The sequence below is a fragment of the Manacus candei genome, unplaced genomic scaffold (assembly GCF_025592945.1).
Source record: "Manacus candei isolate 608988 ecotype Guabito, Panama unplaced genomic scaffold, ASM2559294v1 h1tg000028l, whole genome shotgun sequence".
In the NCBI taxonomy this organism is placed as follows: Eukaryota; Metazoa; Chordata; class Aves; order Passeriformes; family Pipridae; genus Manacus; species Manacus candei.
The window spans coordinates 32004931-32030010 of NW_026138076.1; the positions used below are offsets into that span (position 1 = coordinate 32004931).

The window sequence follows — 25080 nt, forward strand, 5'->3', positions numbered from 1 at the left end:
AAAAAGTTTTTCCTTCAAAAATGGTATGTTGTTGGATGTTGTGTTGTTGGCACCACAAGTTCCTCATTTCCAACACATTGTTTGTGTTTCAAACAATTTTTCCTCTGAACCAATTCCTTCAATTTTGTAAACTTGTCCTTTTATGCATCTTCTGTAGATGGTTATTATCTACCTATGAAATAAATAATGTTCATTCTTCTGCTGAGGTGCTTTATTTCCCCTTGTGTATCTCTCAGGTTCTGCGTAGTATCCTCCATCTGAGTATTTGCATTATACAGTGTGAATTCCTGTGCTTCTGGTGTTGGCCAGTATCTTACCACTGTGTTAGGCTTGGTTCAGATGTCTTAAACATTTTGTTAGTTTGTAGAAATGTTTGTTGTTAAACAGCCCTGGCACACCTCATAACAATGTTTAAAACACGCTTTCCTGTTGAAGCTTAGCCAACATTAGTCTAAATGTAATCTATTTCTGTCTTATTTCTCACTAAGACATAGCATGTGGCATTTGGTGATTCACTTACAGTGAAGCTTTACTGTTTGTACAGTCACTCTGTGTTCTGTGTCTTCCCTGCTCACCTTTTACCAGTGCAGGACAGCATCACATTTCCATACTGGAAGGCACTCTTTGTTAAATCTTTTCACTGAAATGCTGTGTCAGAGCAATTTTTACAATCACAAGTAAGAAAAGGATGCAAGTTTGCCCTTTGTGCAGTCTAATGTCTCAGGGAATAATTCATAGTGTTTACTGCTGCTTCTCTCTATTGCTGGCCACAAAACAATGAAGTCACGAAACTATCCTGTAATGTATGAAATAAATTATGTAAAAAGAATAATTTTGCATTGACCTTTTTGTTTATAATAACCTTCTAGCACTAATAGATACAGAGACGTTGGATAGAAATGTCACTTCTCTTCCTAGATTTGTCCTTTTAAATATGCTGACTCAGTGTATCTATTTGTATGTCACCAGAAAAAAAAAAAGTTTATGGCCTTTTGCCTCTTTCTTCTAAGAGCAGGAATCGGGAGATCGAACTGACTGACCTATTCAACTTCACAACTTTTCACAGAGATTTTCTGGCCTATTTATGTGGCTGTGTGGTGAAAGCTGATGTTGCCTGGCAGGGTAGCAATAAAGTATTTGTGATGGAGAGGTCAAACCAAGCTCATAATTCTGGGCTATTCCCAAAATGCAGAAGCAGTTTATTTTGGCTGAATTTCTTAACTGGTATCCTGTTACCCAAGGAAAGGGCTCTGGAATTGATTAACTGCACACCAAGACTTGGTCTGTGTACATTTTCATTAAGAAAGAACCATTCATGTTCTGTTTTTTTGCCATGACTTGCCTTCACTTTCTGTGAATGACATATGCATATCCGGTTTTGCTGTAAAAATAAAAAGTTCTATGTGCTTTTGTCACAGGTGTATTGCATTTAAACTGATGCTCTTTCAGCATGTTTCAAGTGCAGTCTTCTTTTCTCCTATATCTATAATAATAAACCTTAAATATATGTAGCTTAAAAAGCAGCTATTTCAGACCAAGCCATCCTTTTCAGTTGAAGCTATTGACAGAGGGAGGCAGCAGCTTGGTAAGAAGTTATAGTTTAGTATGAACAAAGCAAAATGAAAAACATTTTAGGATAAACAGGAAGCTTAGTTTAGGAAAAGAGCAAAACATTTAAATAGGCTTAATGTTAGGAAGGAGCCATGACAAAACTAGAGTATTACTGTTAGATCACTTTTCTTTAACTTCCCTAGCCTTTTTTGAATTCCTATATTATTTGCATATTTAGAAATCTCAGTAAAAGCTTTTTGATGCTGCATGATTAGCTGGTGCCATAAGGCTTCATTGTTGTTTGACTGTGAAATACTTGAGCTCATTTGAGCCAGAACTCCTAAATGCAATGTTTGATTTTCAAACTTGTGATTTAGTTCCTAGGTACTTGGGTGGCAGCTTTGACTTTTTGAAATACAGATGCTCTGCAGGTTTTCAAAACCAGACAGCTTGAAGATACAGTAAATTTTGAAATGATAATTTATTTTTATAGTATTTGTATTATGTTTAAAGTCAGGCTTAAATTTTTTCAGTGCACACTTCACAGTTAATGATACTATGTTATGTCAGCATATTTTCATTACAGATTTTCCAGCGAAGTAATTTGTATTAATAAAAACAGAAGGCAGATCCTTATTAAACTACAAAACACCCCAGTGTTGGCACCTTGGAGAGCAGAGATGTTATATGTGCATCTCCGTGAGTGAGCATGCCCTCCTCATCCTGTCGAAATGTTTCTGTTCACTTCTTGCTGATGCCTGGAGATTTATGCAGATCCTGTCTCAGAAGGATGTTCTTCTAAGTTGTTTGCACTTGTCAAGTACTTTGGTGTCCTCGTGAGGTAGACTCTGCTCGTATGGTCATAGTCCTGTCCAGGAATCTAGACACTGACTGGATATATTTACACTTCTGACATACCAACAGTATGTTTTAAATAATGTGTAAGCTCTAATGTTTTCTGGCTTGTAACACAGTTACTTGGAAGCAGGAAGAGTACAAGCGGGATTAATACTGTGTGAAAGCGAAGTCTTGGTACGATAACAAAAGATGGACATTTCACCAGACTGACTCATTTGTCATATATTTGAAAGGGCATGGGAAGAAATCGGGACTGAAGGTTAGCACAGCAGACCCTTACTTATTAGCCAAAAGGAGGAGAAAAGATCTTATCCAGCAAAGCTGCAAGAGATTGCATTGCATTTTAGTTAGTGACGGGAAGTGATTTTTTTCTTAAACTGAAATTTCAAACAAATGATGAAGACAGGCTTGAAGGTTACTTCAGTGTAAAGCCTGTTCTTACAATGTGACTAATAAATATTCTGTAAATATTTATACCAGTTTAATGTAGTCTTAAACTCCAGTATCCTTAAAGTAACTGTTTTTAGAAAAGGAATGTAAGTTCTTAGAGTAAATTCTTTCACTACCAATAGTCTTGTCTCCCTTGTGAGTGCTAAATGTTGACTGTTCCCATATATATGCATGCATGTGCCTATAGTTTGCACATGTTTGAGGGGGGGTATTGCTATTATTAGTGGAAACCACAATTGCCTTGTTATATTTTTATTTTGCATTATTTAGAAGTAGATCAGTTAATCAGTAGACTGTAACTTGGTGTTAGGCTTTTGACGGCCTCCCTCACAAAGCATTTAAAGTTCTCTCTTGTTCTGTGGAATTTCATTTTCAGCCATGGTCACTGACCTTCTGAAATGCTGCTTAGAAGAAATGAGAAAAAAACAGTCAGAAATCACAGAACAGACAAACTCCTATCTTTTTTCCTTACACCCTGATGTATGAGAACTGGTTATTGTTTTTAGGGAAACCTATTGCTACATTTTCTGCTTCTCTTGTTGAATACCTTTTGGAATTACAGAGCTTGTTTTAGGCAAAATATTTTGGCCCGTCTCAGTGTTTAACACTGTCAGTCTCAATTTCTGCTTTCAGCTTTTTCATAGCACTACTGCACGTGGAGTTCCTATTCCATCCCGCAGTCCTCTGTTTTCAGTTTCAGATATATCTAGGCTATTATGCCCTCTCACAACCAAATGTTTCTCATGCTATTAATTATTGTTGTTCAGATTTTTTTTTACTGACTAAATTCGGCATTTATATCATCTCTTACAGAAGTACTGCTAATGTTTCTTTAGCTAAGAATCTTAGGAGAGATGGTGTTAAAACTCAGTTATAGCAGTCTCTTTACAGGAAAGGCAAACAAACAAGAAAACAAAACCAACCCTACCGTAAATCTACTACAGTCTTGGACTGAAATTCTCAACTTTTTATAGGTAAAATGAGTCTTCAGAAATGTAGAAAAAGTGCAACTGAATGACCATGCTTCAGGGTGTATTCTGAGCTTTAGGAATAATAACTATGAAAGGTATCTCCTCTCATTACCTGAATATAGAAATCGTATAAAATTCTCCAGTTGCATGAATTTTCCTTGGGAATGATACTAAATAACGGCCTTCCATTAGAGTATATTAAAAATGAAAATATGTTTTTCTCACAGAATGAAAATTGTTACTGTTGAGACATCACATTGTCCATTTGTCTATAGCATCTATTACTTCACATAGATAGGGAACCTTATGTTGTCAAGGAAAATTGTGATTTGCTTTCACATCCACAAAAAGTTTTTTAGAGCTAGAATCAAAATTATGTAAACTACAGCTTTATTCTCAGATTTTTCAGAATTTCAGAAGAAAGATGACAGAAAAGCACAAGGATCATCAGTGAAATTAAAGCATATGCTGCAGATTGTATCCTCCCTGAATAGGCACAGCTTTTGAACGTGAGAGTAATAGATCACATAATTCAGTAAGATTTTAAACAAACTCAGTAACCTCATCCAACTGGAATATTGTGTTCCAAGCTTCTATTTCAACTTCTTTTGCTCACCACCCTGCTAATGACTGAGGTTTCTGGAGTCACTCCCAGTTGATGGCAAGGCATCAAATCTGTTGATGGCAACAAATGATTGATGGCAGTGCATCAAATCTGTTTGAGATATGCAGATAAAGTTTGGCTACAGTGTCTCTGTTTTCTTCATAGAAGGTGATGCTTTAATCTTCTAAACTGTGAGTGTGGTAATGAATCTTCTGAGACGCTTGGGACAGACACCAAATGTTCTTATATACTCGCTGTCTGTCTGTCGCAATACACTACTTTTGTCATAAAATGCAAGTTAGGATAATTTTTCTTTTCATCAGACCACATACAGGAGATGCAAAACTAACTAGTCCTTTTAGAGTGACAGAAAAGTAATTTTTTTTATGTTGCATCTTGTTAGAAGATTGATACATGCAGGATGCTTAGTGTTGCAAAAATTATATTTCTAATAGGTTTTACTTTTTTTTTCTTTTACATATGTGCTTTTCTTATTTTTATTTGACCACAGCTTATTTTAGGATGTTTACCATTAGGGAGGTGTCAGCTTTTCTCCAAGTTGAGTAATATTTTGTCACACTTCACTCTTTCAACCAGAATGTTTCACTGTGACTGTCTGGTTGGATTTTGGACTGTATTGTTGTTTGTTGGTTCATTTGTTTGTTTAAAAAGTCACTAAAACAAATTCATTCCATTTGCCACTGAGCAAAATTAATGTTGAGAACTCCTGTTTTCCAAAAAATAGATAACATGTAGCTTTGTCAAAATGACAGACCATGCAAAGTTTGATAATTGAAAGCTTTCAGTCTGGCTCTTAGCAGTATTTAACTGACAAATAAGACAGTGGATGCAAAATCCTGATGTCTGTACACTGCATGAAATCTACTTTTCATGTATTGCATGAACTTATATTGAAGAGTCCATAGTCTGACGTGTGAGAACTTTTAGTGAAGATACCTTACACTGAGTAGGATTCAATTATCGTCCTGTCTTTGCATTGTTTAAAGTTCTGATACACTTCTCTTTCTTTAACAGATTTACTTACATAACAAGGGATAAAATTAATCCTTAAAACATCTTTACTAGTTTTTAATAAAACAATAGAGTGCTTTTTTTTTTTGAATGGGAAAATGTTTTGGAAAACTACATGCCCTTTGAATGAGAGAGAGAGAGACAAAGGTATAGATGGATATATGTATAGCTAGGTCAGTTGGCTTTACTGATTTTTTTGCGCTTGCATTTCCTGTTTTTTCTTTAAATCCCCTTCAGAGATTGATATTGAGCGTTGTGTTCGTGAGTCGATCAACCTGTTCCGCTGGACTCCGAAGAGTGCTACCTACAGGCAGTACGCGCAGCCTCCACGGCCAGCCGGCGACAGCAACGGCACAAGGGCTTCCATGTCCTGCTTTTCAGCAGACTATCAGGAAGCACCTCGAAGTGACCTGGTAAGTAACCTGGGAATTGGAGTGGAGAGATTTGTTCAGATTGCATGATGCTCAGATTCTCCTGCCTCAGGTAAGGCTTTTCTTCCTGTTTAAAATTTGAACAGGAAGAAAATACCCACCAAACCTTAGTTACTGGCATTTATGCTGTCACTCCAAGCACAGGGATTTGATACATTCATCATATGTTCTGATTTGCTTGTCAGCTAGTGCACAGTGTTAGATCCTATGTTATATTATTAATTTTGATGACAAATCCAATGCAGTCTCTGAGAATTAACAAGTTGTTGGGTTTGGGGGGTTTTTTTGTAATTTTGCTGCTTTGAACTTTGCCTTCTTTGATACACAGGCCGATAAAATTATTTCTTCTTGTGACGTATTCTAGCATCTCCCAACTCCTGCTCCTTTGGCTCTGTGGTATTTTTTACCACAATAGACCAATGTCCACAACTGCAGAACTACAAACGGGATTTACTGTATGAGAAAACCAGTAAGACGAGCAGTTTGGCAGTGAGAAATAGGGAACTGGAAAGTGATGCTGGCAGCTCTGGCTGCTTTTACCATCTTGGCATGTCAGGTAAAAGGTATGCTGCAAGTTATTCTGAGAGGTAGTGTGTGAGTTATGCCTATGTTTATCTAGGCAAAGAATAACTAGTGACTAAGAGAATATCTGCATTAAATAGATAACTCAGTTTAGGAAAAGGATTTTCTCTTCCCTCTCCAGTAAAATCTGATGGTTGTTTCTCTTGTCCAATGCACCATCTAAAGAATGCTGATTTGAAATTATTCCTTTCCTTCCTCTTAGCAGTATAAATCTAGTTAGTCTCTTAAAAATCAAAGTTTTATTTTGTTGGGTTTTTTCCTTCCACCTTCTCCTACAGAGTTCATTCATGAGTACATTGCAGTAATAGGGGAATTATATATAGACCTGCTGTATCTATTTGGTGATCTGTGTTAGGTTTTAGTCTTTCCATTTGTTTTTCTTAACTACTAAGAAACTAAGAAGCGTTGTTGTCGCTCAAGTGAATCTTTACTTTTTAGTCCTTAAGCCTAAAATTGATATTCTTGTTTTTTACTTTAGTTTTTATTTTATTTCTATTGTTGTAGTTTCTGGAAGCCTTAGCTACAAGTCCAGTACTCCCAAGTGTAGACATGCAAATGCAGAACAAAAGGAAACTTCTAAGAGTTTACAGGATTTAAGAAACAATATGTGGATGTAGAAAGGCAATGGAGAAGAAAAGTGAAATTACAGGAGAATACTGGTTGTTGTCATACAGGAATTGTAGCCAACACAACTGCTGCTATGCTGCCCTAGGGATATGTAGAGAGGCTTTCTGAAGGAGCTAAGGATGTACATTTGTAGAATAATTCATATAGGACCTTAAAAAATCATTTGGTACAAGTTTGTGCAGAAAACAGGCCCAACACTGAATTCAGATGGGGTTGCCCAGGAATTTGATCTATCGGGTCAAGAAAACTTCCAAGGAATGTATGCAGTCTCTCTTGGCAGTCCAGTTGGATGCCTGACAGATGCTAACAGTGAAAATGATTTTGTGTATACACTAGCTTTTCTGAATGTTATGACAAAGGAGTAAAAAGACAAGTCTTCTGATTGCTAAGCATTTGCTTAGCAAGAGTGAAAGCACTTGGAAAGCACTTGGAAATAACAAAGAGGGAGACGGGAGAGAGCAGCAATGGTCTACTGAGATAGTAAATAGAAAAAAGATTTGTATTTGTAGCAGAGATAAACATCCTTTATTTGGACCTAGAAAAGTTCATTCAGTATTCTTCCATTTCTTGAGCAATTTTTGGAGTGTTTTTTACTGATAGTAATTTTAATTTCATACCAGAAGTTGTGTTTGTTTATAATGCCAGTAACTAGGTTCTTCCAGCCCACAATTTCCAAGAAATTAGGCACATGTTTTGGTATGTTAAGGAGGAGAGAAATAAATACTAGAACTTCTATGCCTTCTCTTTCATTTTTACTTCTTTCTACTTAACAGCAAAGAACTTTTCATTTACTGCAGCATAACTGATTGTTTAACATCTTTTGAAGTTCAAGTATATTGGATCTTTTGGTTACTGCTATAGCTTTTTTTTAACTCATCGTATAGAGGCAAAGCTGTGTGATTTATACAGAAATATGTGAGTTTTTTTCTGTAGCAAAGAGGAAACTAATCTCATGGACACCTGAATGACAAGGAAGACGATTCATATCTTAAATTATAGTCTGCAAATGTGTTTGCTCTCACATGCTGTATTTTTGTGTGTTAGATTTTGAGACAGATACCAGTCAAGTTTGTTATGATTCAGTCAGGAGCTGTAGTTCAGACTTGGAAAATCCCATGTAAAATGAGTCAATAATGAACTGCCTCTCACTTGTGAACAGTTCTGCACTTCCAGATGTTTGTCCTTATAAGATGACACTTCTCAGGGATTAGAACAATATTGCTAAAAAAAATTTAAATTTAAATTATTGGTGAACTACACTATTTACAGTTGTTTGGGGTTTTTTTAACCTTAATCCTGGAATTATTTATGTCTTTCTTCAAACATGTCCTCTACTGGTGTTTGCTGCCATGGGGAAACTTTTTATCCACTTGAAAGCAGTGGAATTTGAGTTCAATCTTTAGTACGCACAGTATCCTTTAATGGATTTTTTAAAACACCATTGTGTCTTTGCTGTTCAGTCTAGCTCTTGTAAAAATTACTTTGCTTTTCCCAACCTATTTAGTTTGTTATTATTTGGACAAATACTTTGCACTATATTTTGTGTCCAGTTTTATATTTGTGGGTCACCTCTGTATTTGAAACTGGGCTGGGTACAAAACAATTACTTTGTGAACGAAGTTATGGGTTTGCTTCTGGAGGTAAGTTACGAGTTCTTGAAACAGTAATCGTTTAGTGTTTTTAATTGTAAACACCAGCTGTCTCCTACCCCTGTATTTGTATTTTCCTTCTAAGCTACTTCAGTTTGTTTAAGTGCTTTTTATTGGCTACTCAAATATCTGTGTGTATCTGCATGTTATTGTGCTTTGGTTAATAATAACATGAGAAGTATTTAGCCTCTGGGTGTGCATTTTTCTCCCTAAATCAGCAGTCAGTAAAACAAAACTGTTTTGACTCTTTTTATTACTAGCATTGCTTAGTATTCATTTTAGTGACATCTATTTGCAACTTCATAAATAATCTTGGGTACTCTCTTTCCTCCTGGACTTGTGTGTTGCTTAATCTTTTACTTTCTCAACCAGTAAGCATATTTCTGCTAAGATAAAATCTCAAGGAGGAAATAGTTTTAGAGAGGATGAATGTACATCTTAAGTGGGTTTGCATGTTTATTTTGAGAAAGATAAAATGCCAAAAATAAGAGCAGAAAAAACCTTTACATTCACTACTGAATTTACACTACAGTTGACTCAATTTTGTCTGTAACTTTTCTTTACCAGCACATGGATGATGTTTTTCTTCTTACTTTTCTTCTTACTCTTCCTGAAACTTACCTTCCTGCCCTGGAAACTTGAATGTCCAGCAGTCACACAGATAAATAACACTGTCATATAACAATTGTCTTCTATATCTGTGTCTCCAGACATACGGTCTCTCCAGCTACTTGTGAAATTCTAAATAAAAGAGAGAGAATGTTGCAGCTTCTTTATCAGTATCTGCTCAAGTGTGACAGGTGAACTCACAGAAATCCACAGGCTGATACAATTATGCCACTGCCTTGTTCTTCTACTGCCAATCTTCTTTTCGAAGGTGGAAGTTTCCTGATGGATGTTGAGGAATGAAAGCATTCAACTGGAGAAAAGTCTACCAGATGATTATTGATCCTTGCACTGATTTAAATGCTACCAGTCCAGTTCAGCTTTTCATTTTTAATGAAGTAGTAGAAATACCTGAGCAGCAAGATGACTTAATGGCTTGATCAAACAGCACAAACATGAAAAACATTTGCTTTTATTAAAAATAGTATGAGCAAAGTTTCCTGATAACTTTCCTTGACAGATAATCAAGGATAACTTCTGTGATAGACTTCTTACAGATGGGAATTCAGGCCTATGTGCAATAAATACACCAGCACTTAAATGCTTTTGAGTTCCTGTGTGTACTTAGGGTATATTTGTCCATCTAAAATGTATTGACTAGGTTTATATTAAACCATTAAATAAGTGGTGTGTAAATTCCATTTATTCTTCTAAAAGAAGCATGGTAGGTAGCGTATACCAATATTTCTGTTTCAGTGTACACGCTAAGAAATGTCCAAGTGCAGTGGTGCAATGTTCATGCTGTTCATGATGGCTGTTATATGTATTCTCCTTCAAGGGTCTTCTGACTGCCTTGACCCATTTCAGGTTTGTTTTGTCTTCTGTTTTTGTGAGGAACTTGTTTTTGTTTTCTTCTTTCATTCAGCAGAAAGCTGTTACTCAAATTTGTATTTAGTTTATATTGTACAAAGCATTAACTGATCAGGATCTGTGTTAATGCTTCTAACTTATTTTACATTTGCCTTTGATGCTTCTGTTTTTCTGGTTGTAGCTGCCAACAGCTTGAATGACAAGTTGGGTTTATTTGTCATTTTTTAGATTAGTTGGTTAAAATGCACTTTTTATGTCACTCTCCTGTGAGTGAATAAACAAATCACTGTTTAATTAATCATGTCATAAGCTCATAATATTCTGGAAAATATTTTTAGGAGTTGTTGCAAACTTCAAAACTTTCTCTGTGTATTGGTTAGCTTTTCGAACTTCATTTGATGCTCATAAGCTGAGCAGCCAGCAACCAGAAAGCAGGGAGTGTAAGGAAACCTCTGCTTGCAGTGCTTTGGTTTTGCAGATTAAATTAGCTGAAGGAAACCTTTTTTAGCACTTGCTTTACTCTGACAGGTTTTAAAAATATGAATGTATTTTCTTACATTTTAGGACTATATATGGTAGAAGATAAAGCATTAAATCAATTAACCAGAGTGGATAAAACACAAAATATAAGGCTTAGGAAACAACAGATGTTAAATATTGGTTTAAAAGTCTCTGATAAATGTTGTGGTTGTTTTTTAAGTTGTAATATAAATAGCCATTATTTTAATTGAATGTAAATTCATTGAAACAAATATTCTGCTTAGCTGAGGCAGAATTAAAGGAGTATATTTATAATAATCTAAATATTATTTATATGAAACTTTTAACAGTTGGAGAGACACTAGATCATATTTAAGGATTGTGAGCATGTTTTGCACAGACTTGGTTTTCAGGTCTCCCTGGGGTGTGCTTATCTGCTGTGAATGTAAATGGAGTAGCTAGAGCAGTCAGAGTACTCTCTGCTGCAGCCTTAGGCTCAGGTTCTGGATTCACTGATTGTCCATTGAGTCCTTCCTCACAAGCCTGTGTGATTATACCCACTTTGAAGTTGAAAGCTGGGTGTATTTGACCTTTTTAACCTCCCTCAATTGGGATTTCATGACTGATTAACAAATGTGCTGAGGGGAAAAGGGTAATTGTAGAAAAATTAATTATTAAAAAAAATAGATCTAGCCAGTTCTTTCCATCTGCATCTTGTGGGAATGTTCTTTTTAATCTTTTTTTTTTTTAAATTGTTTTAAAACCAGATTCTTGTTTTGATAGCCTTTGATTGCCTTTGATCAATTAAATATGAGAAGTTTCTTTTTTTTTTCCCTCTTTTTTTTTTTTAATCAGTTTTGCCATACTACTGGGGTAAAGAAATTTACTTAAAAATCATAAGCTGTAGCCACTATATGGAAGTACAAGGAATGTGGCAGCTATCTTCACCACTCTTTGAGGTGTGGAACTTACTGACAAATGAGCTGGTTACAAGACAAAGAAAGAATAGGGTCTATAATAAAGTAGTAAACACAACAGAATAGTGCATTCAAGTTTGCTAAAGCTATTAAATAGTTTGAATTTGAGGCAACTCTGTTTTTCCTTTATATGCCCAGTCTTAGCCCCTGTGGAGTGTATCCCATGAGAATACATTGTCTGTGGTAGCACTGGTAACATAGTCTGACGTCAGTCCTTGCCAAAGTAAATTATTGGAATATTGAAATGAAAAATGGAGTCAAACAAGAAATTTCTGAATTCTGTCTGGCCAGTGTTACATTTACCAAACTGTACTCAATATTCAGCTGTATCTGGCAATCCAAATCTGAACTCCACAAAGTGGCACTGTAGTCTTTACCTGTGCTTTTTCCACCTGCATTGTTTGATGCTGTTTTCTTCACTGATTATTGGTGAGTGATCTCAGAAGTACAGTTGCATTCTTGGAAGTTTGGTGTTGCACAAATGTTTCTTTCCACTGGAGCAAAGCCTTATGTTCAAAGACTTTTTTTTTAAATGCACATCCAGTGCATGGAGAATTTTAAGAAATAATTACATACCTCCGTGTTTTAGTAATTTTTCAGGCTGTAGTGGTGGTCCTGAATTGCAATCTGGCTGGCTGGCTGAAGACACAGTTGTTATTTTGTTTGCTAGCATGTGTTTTGTCACTGACTCAGTTTCTCTTCGAGAGGGAAGACTATAGCAGAAGTAAGTCTTTTTGTCAACCGAAACTAAACCGTTGTCTCCTTGGTGACAGCTTTTTTTCATACTTTGCTAAATAATCCATATTTTATTTTAAAAAAATAACAACCTACATCTAAAAAAAAGAAAGGAAAGCGAAAGAGCAGTTCAGTGTTTATGTGAATTCACTTTAGGCAAGAAGTAACAGAATAATCCACTGAGTGTGCTGAAAATATGCCTTAGGACCAGCACAGGTCTAAAAACCTTAATGTTTTATTGAGCTTCTGATAAGCACAATTAGCTACTGCAGAGCGGAGCTGTCCACCTGGTATTACATTTTTTATGTGTATGCTTGTAACATTAGAAGGCAATGGAGTTTGGGAGAAATTTTCAAAGTCAGGTTTTGGAGGAGAAATAAACTCAAAGACCTTGGTTCATCTCTGGCACAAACATGGTCAGGTGCACAGCTATAGCTGCCTCCTGCCGCTCACAGTCACTCTAATTCTGACTTGCACTAACTCCTGTGTGTGCCATATCCTGCTGCTGTGAAAGTTATGTCTTAGAGTACAGTGCTATGTAACAGTGTTATTAAGAAGATGTATTAAAAATTAATTTTCATTACATGGGGAAGGGGTGTATTATGTCAACCTAAGGTGCTTTTTCTCTCTACTCCTCAGTCCTCTGTCCTACCTTGTTCTTTTCTCTACATGCATCTCTATAGGAGCCTGCCTTAGACTAGTCTTGAATTTAGGATTCTGTCACATTCCTTTCTCAGGCCAGACTAAGTACTGTGTGTTTTCTCAATTGAGACAGGATGTGGTGTTGTTATGATCTGTCTTTATTAGGAAGTGCAGTTAAGAGGATAGAAAAGACTTTCCTGAATGCAGCTCTCTTGACTGGTGCTGGTGCTGTCTCCTTGCAGCTATCTCCTAGTAAAAATTGGCTGGTGGCCTGTGTCGTTGTGTCAACATCATTTTAATCTACCAGTAAAATTGTTACAACTATGTATATATTTTTTTTTTCTCATCTGCCATTATTAACAGTGGAAAATCTGATTTTCAACTGTGCTTGACAGCATAACTGGAAGAGTCCATACTGATTACAGCCTTGAACCTGCAGCAAAACTTAGTCGTGGTGACCATCCCGCAAATGTGAATGAACACATTGTAGGCTGATAGGCATAAATGTTACTGTTTGTGCTAAAATGATGATTTTCATATAGCTCAGCAAAGCTTGGGCCCAGGCCAATGAGCAGAGTGATACAGAAGTCCAAGGAGATTTATGTGCAAAGCACATACAGCTTACAAGGTAACTGTTTGGATAACCGTATTTTCAAATTTTTTGACAATTGAATTCAGTGCTCATCTTAATAGTCACTAGTTAAGGTAGAGCCTTAACAGTATGTTTTGACAGGCTTCACAGTGGTAAATAACTGAACATGTCTCAGAGCTGTGCTGCCATTTTTAATGCCAGTTCAGAGAACAGGAATTTTGAATAAATAACAGCTACAGATGGATCCTGAAAAAAGGTGGATTGTCTAAATCCAAGATCTCTGACACAAAGTGAGATGTGTGATCACATTATGAAGAAATTCCTCTTACAGTTGCAGGTTGCATTGAGATGTGATATTAAATTCCTGTGGGTTTTTTTTTTAAAGAGGGCAAGGGAATCTCTGACTGTTTTCTGAAGATGCTGCAAGGATTTTTCTCAAATCAAAGGAATACAATTTCTTGTCAAGGAGAGAGTATCTATGAAAAGTGGAAAAAAGAGGCATTGATGGAAAGCAGGAAAGGCTGATAAGATCATTCTTGCTGCTGCTTTTACTTCAAGTTTTATCTCATGTTAAAGCATATTTTATTTTCAGGCATTACTGGATTATGGCTCAGCTTTATATTTTAAAATGGTTCCCTGCAGTGGTGAGAAGCTTTTACCTTTTTTTATCATATCAGAGGCAATAACTGAGGCTTTGCAGCATGTCTGCCTAGCTGCATGCAAGGAATAACTTGTCTTTCAGCTCTGCTGACTCAGCTTATTCACTCAATTATATTATTCCAGGGAGAACGAGAGAGGTTTCCTTAATAATGAGCTGCTTTGGCAAGAGAGCTCACTTATGTTTTTGTAGACTGCCTACAGTGTTGTGTGAAGATATTTGGAGGATGTTTATGATTGACAGTTGTTTGGAAGATGCTGTTTACACACTTCTTAAGGTGTGAGTTCTGGAACAGGGAGCTTTGTGGGGGAGTCCAGTTGGTGGAAGGGGTGGAAGGGTACAGCTTGCAAAATGTACTTGCAAAATGAAATGGAGCAAACTTAAATAGGAGGTAGAGGGAGATATGGAGCATAGAGAAGGTAGGCACCAGTGTCTTGACTTGGAAACATGAGAAGCAGAATATGATGGCTAGGGAGGACTGAATCTGAAGTGTAAGAATGAATTTGCTAAAGAGGTTGTGTAGAGAACAGTGGCTCTCAAGTGTTGAAAAATTTTAGAAAAGAGTTCCTAAAATCGGTAAGTTTGGCTGCTCCTCTTCTATAAACAGTCACCATTGAACATCAGAAACATTGAAGCCTTTTTGTATGACCCTTTGCTAATAATGGTCATTAAAATGGTGGGGAGGTGGGTTGGGAGGCTTAGACCATTATCTTATAAGCTTGTTTTAAAATGTTTTTGTAGTCTTATTTCTAGATATATGTGCATACACTGATTTCAGAAGCAAAACATGTTCTAAAAATACGGAATGACATCTTCAGTGAAGCATGTTTCCTTATGAAGGACTTTGATGTTTTGGATAGAATATTTTACTTGAACCCCAGATTTTAATTATGCTGACTTTCAGACTGAAGTTCCTTTTATATTATCTGCAGTAAGTTTTGCCAACTTCAAAGACAAAGAGGAGAAACCCTGCATCTACTCAGATAAAGCTATACTTTCCATGGATAAAAAGTTGCTTTATAACTCCTGTATTTATCAGATGGAACTGTTAAGTTCAGGTTCAGCAGAGTTAAAGATAGTTGGTTATTTTCTCTAAAAAAGTGTATATCTTCATTTAATAGCCACGATGAAATGCCTGTAAGAGATTACAGGCTAATAGGAAAAGAGATAGGAGCTATGATTGTATCAACCTCATGTTCTGGAATGCTTTAATCTCTCTGAACCTTGACTTCTAAATTGAGAATGGTTAAGCAGCTTTAATTCATAATATTAAAAAAAATTAAATTCTTAATGCCTATTTCTTCTTATTAAGAGCAGTAAATACATATGGCTTAGCAATTCCCAGACCTATTTGAAAATTAATGGGGTGAGAAGAGTAAGTACTTTGAAAGTAAAGATTTTAGGGTATTGTCAGAGAAACTTCTGGGAGACAAGGAGACCCCAGACTTCAGCTTAAGTACTCTTTTTCCTACTACCATCTTGCTGATTAAAGAGTCTTCTTCAATGAACAGTTTCTTATAGCTGAATAGTCTAAAGCATGAATCATGCTTTAAGTTAGAATATACTAAAATAAGTTTCTCTTCTTTGCAGGAAAACAGACAAAGCAACTTATGTACTAAGCTCAGTATCTTAGCACATGCAGACGTGTGTGTGTGGTTATGGGTGTGAAAATGTGCATGATTCTGATAATTCTTACATTTTCTAAGTAATGACAGAAAGTTCATCTCTGTATCACAGAATCACAGGATATTCTGAGTTGGAAGGGACCCCCAAGGATCATCAAGTCTAACTCTTAAGTGAATGGCCCATACAGGGGATTGAACTCATGACCTTGGTGTTATTAGCACCAAGTTTTACACAACTATGAGCAGTTCTCAATTTCAGAGTGGTTGTCAGTATGCAATTTCTTACATGATCTCTAAACCCATGAGTATGTTGACAAGACTATAGGAGCACGCTACACAAGTGTGTGAGGGGACTTTTAACTGCTCTCTGGCACTGTCCTTAAAGGAGAGCATTTGCCTTTTTTGAGAAAAAGAGGGGGATTTCTTAGAAATTATGTACCATGTCTACCTTGGAAAAGAGCAGCAGGAAGATAATTGAAAGGAAGAAAGAAGCATCTTATATATGTGATGAGCTTTTTAGCTTTTTTTTTTTTTTAAGCTTTTCCAAGTAGTTATCCAAGTATTTTTTTTTTTACTTTTTTTTATTTGCCCTGTTTGTACTCCCCATAGGTTTGGGTTAATCCTTACCCTCCTTCCATGACTTAAAGCAAAAAATTACAGATGATAAACTCAGTGAGATATTGTAAGCAGCTGTCCTGAGATATGACTACCTGCAACTTAATTTAACTGGAATCAAAATCTCAGTTGGATACTGTTCACAATTTGTTGGATATTTGTAAACAATTACTAAGAGTCTATCAGTGCCACAAACTTTCTCTGAGCGCAGCTAACCTGACTCAAAGGATTTGGTTTAAAGTGGGCCCTCTCACTTCCTTCACCTACTTTTTCTTCTGGTTCTTCACAGCTGGAAAGCAGTGTCTGCAATGACATAATAAAGCCTAACAGGAATTGAAGCCAACAGTTAGGACAAATGTGAAGCCTCCTGTCTAAAATGTCAGCCTGTGTCTTGTGCATCTCCTCTTACTTGGCCAGGCCTAGGCAAAGAGAGTAGTCACCGGGGTGGTAGACGACAGCTGAAACACTGTTGTGGAAAGCAGCAGGAAAGGTGTTAAAGGTTCAGAAGAATCCGCAAGATTTGGGTGCTCAGCAGCTGTGACGGCCTCAAGAGCTGTCTGAACTCAAGTCCAGCGCGAAACTGTAACAGGATGGTGGTTTTAAGAGAAGGTGTGAGGACTGGGTAGAAGGATTGACAGCTTCGTGTTAGCTACATTTAGCATGTCCTGACAGTTCATTAGAAAATTCCTGTGAGAAAATGTCTGACATGAAATATAGTTGTTACCAGATAGAGTAGATAAAGTCAATGTTTTAAATGTAATTAGGAAAGATTATCTTATAAGTGTGTGCACGTATTTCACTTTGCAATTTGAAGGAAATAAATTAGTCAGATAAAACAGTTGTTAGAGAAAGAATTGATTCAGCAATTCTGTTTCCAGCTAGTCTGTTGACAAGCTTTGTTCAAAGCCTAATAGAGATGTTGTGTCACTAAATATGCCATTTATGCAAATCTAGGTCAAAGCAAAGAGCATTGTAAAAATTCACAGTTGAATGTGTTTCTCCTTATTTTCAACTCAGTTAAAGGAAAAAAATGCTTGTCCTGGTTATTAAAATCTATTAGCAGGACAGATAGTGTGTACCTGTAGAGCACTTTTCATGGCTTTATACTGTTAGATTAGGACAAAATGTTTTTATATTGGCTTAGGTGAATTTTGGCTGGTTTGCTTTTTGCTGTAGACTTCATGCTTTCACCTTAAAGTTTCATTCATTCCTGAGGCATTCATCCCATCTACTCCATTAGAGAAGAATTGTGCAAATAAAAGTAGGAAGTGGTTGTGTAATTAGAGACTATCATAATGTAAATGTTTCTCCTGAAGACTTAATTCAGGTCATCTCAGCCAGTTTCACTGGCATAGACCACATTTATAATACCTGCCTTTGCTACCTGAATGTTTATTGTTACCTCTAATCATGTGACCCTGCTTTAAGGATTGAACTCTTTGCAGCAGCCTTGCTTCCCTTCCCTCCTTGGTGTTGCTCCACAATCACTCTCCTGAGGGAGAAGCTGTTGCCTGAGGAGGGTGTAGTGATGTTTGCCAGTTTTAGTCATCAGGCAAATTAAGCTGTCTCAGCCAAGTGCGTATTTACGTAATCGGTACTCCTTCTACATTGCTACCTTTCCTGGATCTTGCAAACGTGTCTGTGTGAATCCCCTAGATGTGGACTGCTGGATTCATTTGGCAAGTCTGAAGTTTGTGAGAAGAGTTTGAGCTTTTTTTCTTCCTTCCCTCCTTCGGTTCATTTCCTTGGACTCCTCTTGGGAAAATGCAGCTATTCAGCTGGGAGGTGACTCTAGACAGCAACTGGGAGTTGGGTGTGCCATCTGTTACACTGTTATTTTTATGGAAACAGGTCTCCCTTAAGTATTGACTATTTGGTTGAAACAAATAATACATTATCCAGAAACCATGTGTTTTTCTCATTATAAAGCATCTTGACCTCTTTTATTCTGAACTTGGGAGGAAATTATGTGTTGACACTAGCAATTTGTAAGTTCTTTTGTTTTGACTACTATCATGTACAATGGAAAAGGCAGTTTGATGACCTAATATATTCCCTGAAGTATAATTACTGGTTTTGGGAGGTTTTTTTGTAATTTTGAATGCTTTTTGATAACCAGCTTTACAACAAAAGTATTTCTTAACTGCTGGACTGTCTAGGAAGTCTTTTCTGAGACATAACTCAGAAAAATGTGTATGGTCTCTCTGGTCTGTCTAGCATATTCTCTAAATTTTGAATAGTCCGCAGGTTAAATGAGAAACTAGTATGTTTAGAAACCAAAACAAAAACTAGAGCTAACAACAGTCAATTTGACTAATACTAATTAGTAGTGCCTCCCTTTTCTTCAGTGTTACTCCTGTTCTCTTGAATTTTTTTTTCATAGGCTATGAGCAAACAGTGTCTTGTATTGGTGTGATCACTGCAATCTGAAACAAGATAACAGAAATGGAATATTTTTTAAAAGCAGAAAATTGGCTACTGTGATACTCTTTAAGAATATAGAGTGTAGAAATACTAGCACTTAGGAATATCTCTGAGTTAATTCACAGTGGAGATTCTCTTATGAAAAATAATTTCAGGTATTATCATGCTAGTTGCTTGAGCACTACCAGGTGTGTGTGTTGTGTCATCTGTCTCATCCCCCAAAATATATTTTCTTATATAAATAAAAATTTATATCTATAAATTTCCCTGTCCCACAAAACTAAGGACAAATTTTCTGGATTATAAAACAGGACTACTTCTTATATTTCTGGTGTCCTGATTTGTGCCTAGTCTTTGAGCTGCAGAAATAACTGGTGTTTAGATAGCTCTGCGTCTTACAGAGACATCCCTGTTTCTGTGCCAAGTTGCCAGTTGCTACCCATCTTTTCTGCTCCAAGCATGAGACCTTTCAGCTTCTCTTTTCAGAGAGTGTTTTCTAGCCAATTTACTTACTTTCTGATGCTGAGAAATGTTCTTATGGGTGTTGTGACAGTGAATAATTCATTAATAAATCTCAAACTGAAAAAACTTACACAAAGTGTCAAACTGTTTTCTTTTTAACAACTTCAACAGAAAATAGGACTATAGTTGTTAGATAGGCGTTTGGCACTGCTCTGGACCTTTTCTATGTGGATAGTTTGACTAGTTCAGAGTTATAAGGAAAATATGTGTTTCTGTTTAACTAGGTTATTACACTTTGAGGTTATCAAAGAAGTTTCAAAGAACACTATGTCTCTAATTCTTTGACCCCTAATATATTTTTTTTTCTTCTAAAGTCTAGGGATTCCATCAAGTTGGATGACCTGAAGGCAGAAGTGTCACCACGAATTTCAGCAGAAGATCTGATTGATTTGTGTGAGTTGACAGGACCTAGTCATTCCAAAACACCTATAAAGAAAACAAAGCCTAGCAAGCCAAAGCTGCTGGTGGTGGACATTCGTAACAGCGAAGAGTATCCTTCAAATCTAAGTGCCAGTCTTGATAAATCATGCTTGTATCAATTACTTCCTCACTGTCTGCAGACAGCAAGATGTTAGAATGGTAAATAAAGGAAAGGGATATGGAATAGGTAGAGTGGAAGAACTGAAGGCAGGGGGATTTGGAGGGAGGCCTGGTTTGCAGAGAAGAGGACAAATGTATTTTTGCCTTCCCATTTTAAGCTGTGAGTTTAGTGAAATCACTTTGTACCAGTAGCATGAGTGCTTTAATGCTACATTTTTCTTCATAACAGGTATTGTCAACAGACCTTCCCCATTTAATATGAACAATATTTTGAAAGGGCATGAGGCTTTCCAGTGAAGTGGAAGGGAGATAAAGAAGATTTGATAGATCATGTGCTTTGTCAATTCCTCAGTGGAAAATTGATTCCTACTGAGTGTCTTCATGCTACTGTTAGGTAGTGCAGCCATACAGCTGCCCTAACTTACGTTCTCCAGTAGCTGACAATCAGAAGAGTCTTAAAGGTATCTTGGAGCTATATTTTTATCAGGGTCACTACCCTGCCTACACCTTACTCATTTGTTCCTTTTCAAATACATAGTTCTTTGCATCTGGAGTGTTTTGGGGGGGGTTGAGGTTGTTGGGGTTTTTTTGAAGTACTGTAGTTATAGGGCTGGGTTTGTTTGCGTTTGGGAAGGGGCAGTTCTTAAAGGTGTGCTTTTCCAGGCGCATACATTTTGGTCAACATCCATCTAAAAGTGGGAACAATGACAAGACATTATTAGAGGTAACTTTTAACATTATAGAGAGTATTTGGAAATATACTTGTTATCGGTTTGTATAATTTATTTTAAACATTGTTAATTTCATAATAGCAAAAGTGATGTAGATGGTGGGTTTTTTTGCAGTCTACTCTTAGCTTACTGTGTTGCAAGTTATAATTCTTAATGGGCAAACAATACTCAATAGAAAAATAACAAAAGATTCAGAGTTGTTTAGCCTGGAGAAAAGGAGGCTTAAGTGGGGACCTTATTTCTCTTAGGATCTATCTGAAAGGAAGTAGTAGAGAGCTGGGGGTTGGTCTCTTCTCCCAGGTAACAAGTGACAGGATAAGAGGAAATGGCCTCAAATTGCACCAGAAAAGTTTAGATTGGACATTAGGAAAAATGTCTCCACAGAAAGGGTGGTTAAGCATTGGAACGGGCTGCCCAGGGAATTACCATCTCTGGAACTGTTCAAAAAAGTGTGGATGTGGCACTTGGAGACATGGTTTAATGGTGAACATGATGGTGCTGGGTTAACAGTTGGACTTGGTGATCTTAGAGGTCTTTTCTAACCTTAACTGTTCTATGATTCTATGAGTTTTAGTCTCCCTTTCACTTTGAGAAAAGAAGATCATTCCTTTTGCCAGTGTCTGGCTTATTCGTAAAGGTCTCTAATGACAGAGATTCAACAGGCTCCCAACATCTTTACCAAGAGAGAAGATCTTCTGGTGTCTAACAAATGCTACTAACATATCATATGTGTATTAGAAGAGTGTAATTTCTAGACAATGAAGTGAATGATAGATCAATGCCAGTATTTGGGCTAAAATATGTAGTAAAAAATTTAAATAATGTTTAAACCTAATTTTTTTACCTAGTTTGTTAAAATACCACTTTAAAAATAATTGTATATGCAGAAAAGCACTGCCACTAACATTTTTTTCTATTAAATATTTACCAATATTTATGACAAGGTATGGTGAAGATAAAAAAGTAAACATACTTTTTACTATGTAGAGTTAAGTTTATTATTTACATAGTAAATGGAATTTTGTAACATTCTAAATTAAAATCGTTACTTTCAAAAGATTATACTTTCATTGTATGCCAGACTTGCACCTGTAAAGTGATCTGCTGTGCAGATAGAACAGAATGGTTGAAGGAATACAAAAAAGTAATTTTTCTTTTGCTTGCATGTATTATTTTCAGGGATCAATTAAGGATTATAATTAAGTAGAGATTCATATGTCTGAGTAGTTTGACTCTTTATTTTCTGGACTCCGGTGTTTTCTTTACTCCTGGATCAAGATTATTGCAAATGTAGTTCTCTTTTTTCAGAGAACAGTAAAAACATAGACTATTTTCTGAGAGATATTCTCTCTTGATGAAGAAATTACTTTTTAGACTCCAGTTTAAAAGAGAAGTCTCTGGAAGTAAAAACTATGAAAGGTTATTGTTACGAATTAGAAAGTTTTGATACTATAGAGTTAAATTTTGTTTCTATTTCTACATTCAGCATTGTGTTATTAATTATTTAAGCTGCTTCCTAGAAATGACCAAGGAGAAAGCAGAGGGAAAGCAAGTAATATTAAATGCCTATACAATCATTGCACTGAAAGGTTATTATCTGTGTACGGTAATGGATTTATTTATAAATCCAGTAATTATTGTGCAATCAGGATGAAAAGCAAGGTGTTTGCTTAAATGTTTCTATAACTTTTCTAATAGCTTGCTAATAGGCTCTACTGTTGTACTAATCCTATTCTACTCTAGCAGAGTAGATTCAAAATTTCAATTATTTCAAAATCATTTGAGTTCTATGAATTAAGTGATTTTTTTAAGGCTGTCTTTCATGTTATGAAATCTTAATCAGACTTTCTATTTCTATTTCTTGAGGAACCACCCTGTAGAGTGGAAGTCTCCATTAGCTTGAATAGTGCACTGTAATGACTGCTGCTGCTGTTTCAGTCTGGTTGAGGTTTATGGTAGACTAAAATGTCCTGTCCTTTAAATAATGGGTGAAATCCTAATACCCATCTGGTATTAGGAGGTAGGAAATGTCATTATTAAAAAGGCAGCCTGGTAAGTAGTAGAATTACCCTTGAGTTAATTGGTTTGTATGTCCGTTGAAGAAGAAAATATATGATATGTAGAAAGCTATTAAACTGTCAGCAGTTATGAATATGTGTGGGAAATCATAGGAATACTGTGTTCAGTGTCCTGTTCATTCTCACAGTAAGGAAACAGTCTTTGTGTTTGTCACAAAATTTCAACAAACTGTACAATAGGATCAGGCAGTCTGTATGTTACTGTGGCATGTGTTTTAAAATGTAATAGACCACTGTGAGATGATTCAAAAATATAATAATTTCTTAAGTTTGTTTTTGGGTTTTTTCATCATCTATGCTTGTCATGCTAAACCTCACTCTCACTTTGTTCTCTGAGTGATTTGAAAAAAGGATGAGAGGACTTCCAACAAGTATCAAACATGCTTTGTATTTCATAATAGGATGCTTTTGAAAGCTAAGGAATTTTTTTGTAATGAATCTCATGTTGCAAGGCCATGAGCTACTAGCCCTCTTTCCCAATAAACAGCTTTGTAACAGAAGACTTTCTAATGAAAAGGTTTTATACACAAAGCACTGTTTCAGTTGGCTAGCAATTCATCTAAGGCTTATTTCATTTAGCATGTTAGCAGATATATTGGCAGCCTTCCATTCATGTTTTGAAAGTTATACCTGCGTACTTACGGTCTCTCAGTCTGTAGCACAAAATCTTGGCCTTTTTATTAACTGTCTTAGTAATCAAGACTTCTTAAAAATATTAGGTCAAGGTTCTCTGAGCAGTTAAGCATACTCAGTGGTGTAAGTGTAAGCAATTAAATTTGACCAAAGCCATTTTCTGTCTAAATGATGATCATTTCAGAACCTGGTCAGTAGCAGTGAGAGTTATGTGGTTATAAATGGGGTTGGCACAGATGAGGGAAGGAGGGATATAATTTTCCCATTCAAAACAGAAATAAACTGACAACATTAATGAATGATATGTGATCATCTTTTGTTCTTTCAAACGTTTTTATATAGCCATATAACAATGATGATCATAAAACTGAAACTGTTACATAAATCACAAGAAATGAATGCTAATATTAAGCTAAATCAATTAAATCTTACCTCCATTTAAGACAGCTTCTTTATTTAATAGATTCAGAGATTTAATTATAAATTTAACTAGCTTTCTGGAAGTACAGTAATAGAGTGACTAATCTAGAGATTTGACATTGTGTATATTTTTGCAGAACTTTGCTTTTTTTCACCTCTTCAAAGCTGTTCTTGCTTATAGATGGGAAAGGGAAGTGTTCCAGGCATGTGTGTACTAGGAAAGTAATTCAGAGTTTTGTCAAGGTCATGGTGTATTCTCAAATTCATAAAAAGCTAGGTAGTAGCGATCCAACTTAATTTTTATTTAAGAGATTTTCACATTCAATATTTGCTTATAAAATTTCATTGAATGTTCATCCTCTGAAAGTGAAGGACAGCTAGCTGTGTCTCAGAGTTGTTTGCTTTTCAATATTGCTGTTAGTGGGACTGCAGATAATATACATGGAGCTCATTGTCTAGGAATCTGAGGGCATGTACATTGGAATTTCAATTTGGATCAAAATTGTAGAGGCCTTGGGAGGGTTGACAGGAGTTTTGAGGATGTTTCTCGATAATCCCTGTTTAGCTTTAGTTCTTATTGTAAGTACTTCATTCTTTTCGCATAAAATTCCTCTAGAAGAGGTGCTCCAGCTGCTTATTGGTATTTGGCTCTTATTATCAGACTAGAGCTGATTAGAAGTAAAATCCACAAAATTACATATACTGTAGATATTGGTTCTTTAGCACCAAGTGTTTCATTTAACAGATCATTTTCTGTAGTGCTGTGTCATATGTAGTGTCAGAAGTTTTTTCCTTCATATGAGTAAATAGCAAATATGGTTTGTCAAAATATACTATCACAAAAGGCCAACATTGCTGTATTGTGACAGCCAGGATGAAGAGCAGGTTCATCCTACAGCTGTGCAGATTTCTTTGCCTTTCAGATCTCCTTAACTGATCCTTCTTAGCTTTAACCGTGGCCATATTTCTGGAAGCATCAATGTCCCATTTGCCTCAGCATTTACTGCAGAAGGGGATCTCGTCCAGTGCCCAGCAACTGCAACGCTCCAGAGCTTTAAAGGAAGAGTCGTGGTGATTGTAGGAAATGCAGTGAAGAACACAGCCACCGTAAGTATTTTGCAATAACATGTATTTTTGTACTTAGAGATACATTAGTGGCATGGATACAGACAGTAGT

At 36.2% G+C, this 25080-nt stretch overlaps 1 protein-coding gene across 3 annotated transcripts in view; it reads left to right on the forward strand.

Moving 5' to 3' along the window:
* Nucleotides 1-25080, forward strand: part of TBCK (TBC1 domain containing kinase) — a 99352-nt gene that overhangs the window by 62004 nt on the left and 12268 nt on the right. For all 3 annotated transcript variants that reach the window (XM_051789633.1, XM_051789631.1, XM_051789632.1), the window contains 3 exons: nt 5704-5879; nt 19816-19991; nt 24851-25010. In XM_051789633.1, coding sequence (XP_051645593.1) covers nt 5704-5879; nt 19816-19991; nt 24851-25010 — 512 coding nt within the window. The remainder of the gene's footprint in view (nt 1-5703; nt 5880-19815; nt 19992-24850; nt 25011-25080) is intronic.